The following is a 6,376-nucleotide window of genomic DNA, read 5'->3' on the forward strand; positions in this document are numbered from 1 at the left end:
CAACATGTCGGCCATGCAAAACGGCCTCACGAGCCACATGGGCAGGCCAGTGGCGCCAGTGCGCCTTATGGGGCTGATAATTGGTTCCGCTTGATCTAATTTACCTTGAATAAATACTAGTCCATACACTTTTAAATTGTTCTGATAGAACTCACCCACCACATTTCCGTGCATGATATATTTTGATTGACGAACGGGGAAACTTCGGAGGCTTCGTTAAGCGATACAAAGTCCTCGTAAAAAGCTAAGTTTAGACGTAAGATGTGCTTCGCACGACATCTCCCCACTTTGTCTCTAGATTTATCAGACCCGTGGCACGAAATTTGAAACAGCTAGCCCTCGTAACTGGATGGCGATGGAACTCTCCCATCCGGACATTTCTTTTACGTATGGCGTGTTTAAGGAAGGATGCGGCCTAATAAGGCTAGTGCTTTGATCTGACTCAGCTCTATGCATCCATGTCAGAATATATATCTACAGGATTGATGCAGTCAGCGTCTAGACCTGGAAATTATTAATTCAGATTTTAACTGAAACAAAACTTAGTGGCTAACCTTATCTTCGCCAAGACCCGTACCATGGGTTTGCCTAGAATAAGCTCGGCATGCCGACAACTTCCCGCCCGAGACAGAGCTCGGGAGCGGGCCCCGTGTCACTGATGTTCTCATCCGTCTTGGTCCGGAATGGCGCTAGCGGTGCAACACTGCAACAAGTTGGGTCATGTCGATCAACTTGATTTAAAAAGGACTCCCTTTGCCTTCAGTTCATAAATCTCTCATTCGTTTTTATTTTCATTTACGCGTGCCACTCCTGCTGAACATTCTTTTTTCAAATTACAAAATGTATCTGAAGCACTACATTGCAGCATGTCTTTTTGTCCCGGTCGCCCTCGGTCACGGGAATTCCCCTGCCCGCTCTGTGGATCCCTTCAAGGTCTTCACAATCTCCGCCGACAATATCACGGCCAAGTTCATTCCATACGGAGCGCGCTTGATCTCTCTGCTAGTTCCAGACAAGAATGGCAATGAGCAGGACGTTGTGGTCGGCTATGACAATCCCCGTCAGTATCTGGAAGACACCGAAACCAACCATACCTATTTCGGAGCCGTCATTGGCCGCATTGCCAACCGTATCAAGAATGGCACTTTCGCGTTAGACGGAACCGCATATCACATTCCCAAGAACCATGACGGCCTGTACACGCTGCACGGCGGAGACATTGGCTATGATCAGCGAAACTGGACAGTGGTTGCATCCACACGTTCCTCTGCGACGTTTGAGCTCTACGACGCTGCATTCCAAGGCTTCCCAGGCGACGTCAAAATACGGGCTACATACAGCGTCGACACCAAGGCCACAGCTGAGAACCCGCAAGGACGTCCCCGGTTGACGACCAAGATGGTCTCCCAGGCTCTCAATCACTCCACTCCAATCATGCTCTCCAACCACATCTACTGGAACCTGAATGGTTTCCAGCAGCCGACTGTCCTCAATAACACATGGCTGCAGATGCCCCTGTCTGAGCGATTCATCGCCACGGACAGCATTCAAGTCCCTAACGGAGACATCTCGACTGTGGATGAGACCGATCACCAGACAATGGACTTTACTGCCGGCAAAATTATCGGTCGCGACATTCAATACACCCAAGGTCTTGTTGGCAGTGACGTGGGATACGACAACTGCTTTATCATTGACCGTGACTCGACCTCTGCCCAAGACGCACTTGTTACCGCTCTCCGATTGAACTCCAGCTCCACAGGAATTAGCATGGATGTTGCAACCAACCAACCTGCTGTGCAGTTCTTCACCTGTCTGAACATGGATGGAACCATTCCTGTGAAGCGTTCTCAGGTTAAGCGAAACTCCAAAATTGAGGGAGCTGCTGGATTTGTTGAGAAATATGGTTGTCTGGCGATTGAACCCGAGGGCTGGATTGATTCTGTCAACAACCCACAATGGGGCCAGGAATCCAATGTCATCTACTCTCCTGAGACCGCCCCTGCCGTGAACCTGGCCACATACACCTTCGGAACAGTTTGAGATATGTTTGTCATCATGCATTCGATCCTAGTTTTACTGGCTTTTTTGTTAATTTTAATCGTTTGCAATTTTAAAATAATTTGAATTGCCTTGCAATCTCCATTAACCTAATGTTTCTAAACGGTTTGACTTCGTATGGCGTAGCGGCTCCCTAGAGTTCAATAATCACATGTTTGCTGCTCGCTGGGGACGTTTGTTTGACAATAATATCAGTGGTTCCTCGATCTAATTTGCGTTTCAAGGTTTTTTCACGTGCTGCGAATAGAGTAAATGAACTGCTGATCAGCCACTGTAGGTACCAATGCACGGGTTAGTCTATATTCTACCCAGTCCACTGGGACAACAAAACTCATTTCGATGCATAATAAATCATAATCTTTACCTCTCCTTATATTATTGGTCTTCACCCAATCAATATGTTTCATGCACCCAGTAAACCCTAAGCCCTGGCAGCCATTTAAATTATTGAAATGACACTATCTATTTATGGCGGGTAGCTTTTCGCCCCATCCTATTTAGAAGTTTTGTTTTGCCCCTGGAATTTATTTTTTTAATATTTTCTAACAATCTTAAATCTATAAGCCTAGTACAAACATGTATACACGTGAAAGTAAATAACAAAAGGAAATAACAAGGAACGGGGGCAAGGAACAGATGACCTCCAATAAAGTCAGGACATTATTGGGTGCGGAGTCCTCTCGCAAATCCAGAAGGGGGAAAGCAATTTCCAACTATTGGGGTGATCGACCAAATCTCTCTCTTGCCAAAATGATCGTCCATGCGAAATAGTCTAACTAAGGCTTCTTGGCGTAGTCCTCAAGAACAGCCTCGGCGATCCGCAAGGCCATACCGTAGAAAATGGTCATGACGTGCGAGGAGACCTGAGTAGGAGGGATGGAGCCGTCAATGACACGGAGACCCTGGGTACCGTAGACCTTGGCAGTAGCGTCGACGACACCACCAAGCTCGCGGGCCATCATGGAGCAGGTAGAGACAGCGTGCCAGTTAGGACGGAAGTTCATCAGGACGTAGTCCTCCCACTCCTCAACAGTGGCATCCTGGGACAGGTTGTCGCCGGGGATGGTCTCGCCAGCGTAGTACTTCTTCATCTCACCGGCGCTGGAGAGCTCACGACCCAGCTTGGTGGCAGCTGCCTGCCCGAGAAGATCCAGCTCGTTCATGAAGAACTTGGGGTCATTGGCGTATTGCCAGAGGTAAGGGTCACTGCTGAGAATGTGGACGGAACCACGAGTGAAGGGGATAAGGTTCCAGATATCGAAGTTGATCTTGCCCTCAGTGTCGAAGAAGAGCTCGGCGAAAGCAACATCCTCATCAAGGAGCCAGTTACGGTAGTTCTCGTACTGGATCTTGAGGGCAGTCACGTTGTGGAAACCACCGCGGGCAACGGTCTCCTCAGCCCACTGGTCAAGCTTGGTGTTCAGCAGCTCAATACCCTGGGCGGCGTGGTCACCGAGAACCTCTGTGAAGTTGGCGAAGTAAGCGGCCTGACCTTGTCCAGGTGCGTTGTTGGCGCGGGAGCGAACAGTGGTAGTGGTTTGGTCTTGCATGTTGAGACCAACAGGGAGTTCGAGGATCTGCTTAACGCCGGCCTTGTCAAGGACAGACTTGGTACCAATACCGGAGTACTCGAGGATCAAAGGAGAAATGGCAGATCCGGCGGCCAACAGAACTTCCTGCTTGGCGTAGACATTGAAGTTAACAGCCTTGTTGGTACCGAAGTTCACACCAACAGCCTTAGGGCCAGAGGCGGTCTGGTTGAACAGAACCTTTCCAACCTTCTGGCCAGTCAGGATCTGCAGGTTAGGGCGCTCGTAGTTGGGAAGAAGCCATTCGCGAGCGGCATCAGCCCGGATCTGGTTCTCGTGGAGGTTGTTCGGGATCATGGAGACACCACGGGGGTGACCGCAGTGGAAATCCTTCTGGATGGGGACACCGAAAGCGGAGACGGTGTTCATGAGGGCTCGCATCAGTGGGGACCAAGGCTTGCCGTTGTCGCGAGGGCCGGCATGGACGGTACCGTTTGTTCCATGGCAGGCAGGCTCGTAGAAGTGACCAGCCTCGATCTGGGCGGCAGTGGGGGGGCGCGAGCGCTCAGCCTTCTTCATGTACTCGAACACGTTGTCCCAGTTCCAGCCTTCCATACCGAAGACCTTTTCCCATGAGTCAATCTGGACCTTGTCAGGACGGGTCCAGGAATCACCGTTGATCAAGGTTGAGCCACCAAGACCGAGACCAGACTTGATTTCTCCAGTTCGGTTGTTGATGAGGGGAACTGTGAGATAATTCTGATCCACAGTAGTTCCAAAGATCTCACCATAGGCGTTGGGGTCCTGGATGATCGGTCCATCGTTGGATTCGTAGAATCCCTTCTCAATCACGAGGACTTTGATCTTCGGGTTCTCGGTCAGCTTGGCAGCCACGGTCAGACCAGTCAAACCACCACCAGCAATCACATAGTCGTAAGTCTTTCCCTCAACCTTTTTGGGGTCGGAAAATAGGTGAGACTGGACGTCGAGCTGCTCGGCCGGGGTATAAGCCTGGACGGCAGCCATAGACAAAAGAATGGAAGTGATAATAGTAGACTTCATGATGAGGAACAATGGCCCCGGGGGTCAATGTACATAGGAATGAAAGGAAAGGAATGAGTTGGTGTTCATAAAACGACGATCGGAAGCATCAAATATATATGTTCGAAAGAATCGCGTCTTCTGTTTCGGAACTATACCAATACCGAACTTTGAATGGTTGAATAAAACCCATAGAGGGCTCCACGAGCCCGCATAAAACACGTGGGATGCTGCAATAGGAGTGAGCTATCAATCTTCAGTTCCAAAGAATGAAATAATCTACCGGCTGATCTGCATGTTCTGCACATCTTGGCAGCATGGTGCCTTGGACCGGTCAAACTATATTCATCCTAACTTTCATGCACCGGTGTCCTATCTGGGAGAAATAACAAATAACCGACCTCGTGGGTGTACCTGTGCTAATAGCAGACATTACCTTCTCTGAGTGGCGGGGCCTTCAACAGCCCAGTGAGAAATCGAATCCTTCTGCTCTCTTTCTGTGGATATCGTTAAGATGGATACGAGGAAGTGGGTCTTCCTGACCTTCTAAGGTCAGCAGTAGATTACCATGCCAATTCATACTATGCCCAGGTACGGAGTTCCAGGGATTGAACTACATTAGTCGTGTTGTATGTAAATCTCGAATCGGAGGTCTGAACTGGAACTAGGCGTGATAGTATATGGACTGTATAATTATTGATTTCAGTATATCAAGAGTAGACTTTTGAAACGCCATAGAACTGCAATTTCCTTCTGAGAACCTTGTTAACTAAAACAGCGAAGGCAACTTCTAACCTTGGAAGTCATGTAATATAATTCATGAAGCATAATTGATAAGGAATGTCCGAAAATAGACCGAAGATGAAAGTCTCGCCCATGAATGCTTCGTAATTCGAAGGTATTCTCCGGGCTAGGCCTCGATCTGGGTCTCTGTTTGTTACTAATCGGCATCGTATTTGATTGAGTTCATTTCGGCATGCCGAGAAGCACGAATGTCGTCAGAAACTCAAAACTGCATTGGCGCCAAGAGTGGAAACTCGCTTCCGGGAACCTTGTGCGCCATGTGCGCGATAAGAGACATACCCTATCAAGTTTACATTGCCTCAAACAATAGGAATAATCGTGCCAAGCCCACCAACACCTACTACCTGGTGTTGATGGGCTTGGCACGATTACAAGGGGGAATTATACGTCTAAGATGAGTGAGTGGAACGGTGGCGAATTCGTTGATTCCCATATTGTTAGGGATAGAAAAACTGTCAACCTCCTCCATCTCTTCATTCTCAAGCCTTGCCATCCCAGAGCAGAAGAGCAGAAGAAACAGATCCAATGAAGACGATTTCTCTATTTTTTGCAGCCTCCCTATTGGGGCATGCTGCCCTTGCTACAAGGCTTTATGCGGCATCGTATGCTGGTCTTGTCACCTCATTGGACCTTTCCAAGTCCAATGAGCTATCTACACTCTCCCAGACCACTGAGTGCGGTGGCAGCCCCTCTTGGTTGATGTTGGATAGTCCCAATGGTGTCTTGTACTGCCTCGACGAAGCAATCAATGCTCCCAATGGCACTATCACCACCCTGAAAACTCATCAGGATGGGACACTCACCAAGCTTGCGCAACTGAAAACCCCCGCTGGCCCTGTCATGTCTGCCATGTACTCGGCACCTGGGGTCTTGGAACGCAAGTTCCTTGCTGTGGCACACTAGTAAGTTTCGATCGAATCTCTAGAGATAGTTGCATGCCA

The 6,376-nt window shown here is 48.9% G+C and overlaps 3 protein-coding genes across 3 annotated transcripts; 2 read left to right on the forward strand and 1 right to left on the reverse strand.

Moving 5' to 3' along the window:
- Positions 1–840: 840 nt before the first annotated feature.
- Positions 841–2,043, forward strand: PENARI_c166G12460 (aldose epimerase family protein; the record flags this gene model as incomplete). The annotated part of the gene is made up of 1 exon (XM_022638066.1): positions 841–2,043. The coding sequence occupies one exon, from the start codon at positions 841–843 to the stop codon at positions 2,041–2,043; it is 1,203 nt and encodes a 400-aa protein (XP_022482078.1).
- Positions 2,044–2,837: 794 nt separating this feature from the next.
- Positions 2,838–4,652, reverse strand: PENARI_c166G07787 (GMC family oxidoreductase; the record flags this gene model as incomplete). Its single annotated transcript, XM_022638065.1, has 1 exon — positions 2,838–4,652. One exon carries the CDS (start codon positions 4,650–4,652, stop codon positions 2,838–2,840), a length of 1,815 nt encoding a protein of 604 aa, XP_022482079.1.
- Positions 4,653–5,960: 1,308 nt separating this feature from the next.
- Positions 5,961–6,338, forward strand: PENARI_c166G05531 (uncharacterized protein; the record flags this gene model as incomplete). The annotated part of the gene is made up of 1 exon (XM_022638064.1): positions 5,961–6,338. One exon carries the CDS (start codon positions 5,961–5,963, stop codon positions 6,336–6,338), a length of 378 nt encoding a protein of 125 aa, XP_022482080.1.
- Between the last annotated feature and the right edge of the window lie 38 nt (positions 6,339–6,376).

This window comes from Penicillium arizonense (genome assembly GCF_001773325.1).
Source record: "Penicillium arizonense strain CBS 141311 chromosome Unknown PENARI_contig166, whole genome shotgun sequence".
NCBI classification, from domain to species: domain Eukaryota; kingdom Fungi; phylum Ascomycota; class Eurotiomycetes; order Eurotiales; family Aspergillaceae; genus Penicillium; species Penicillium arizonense.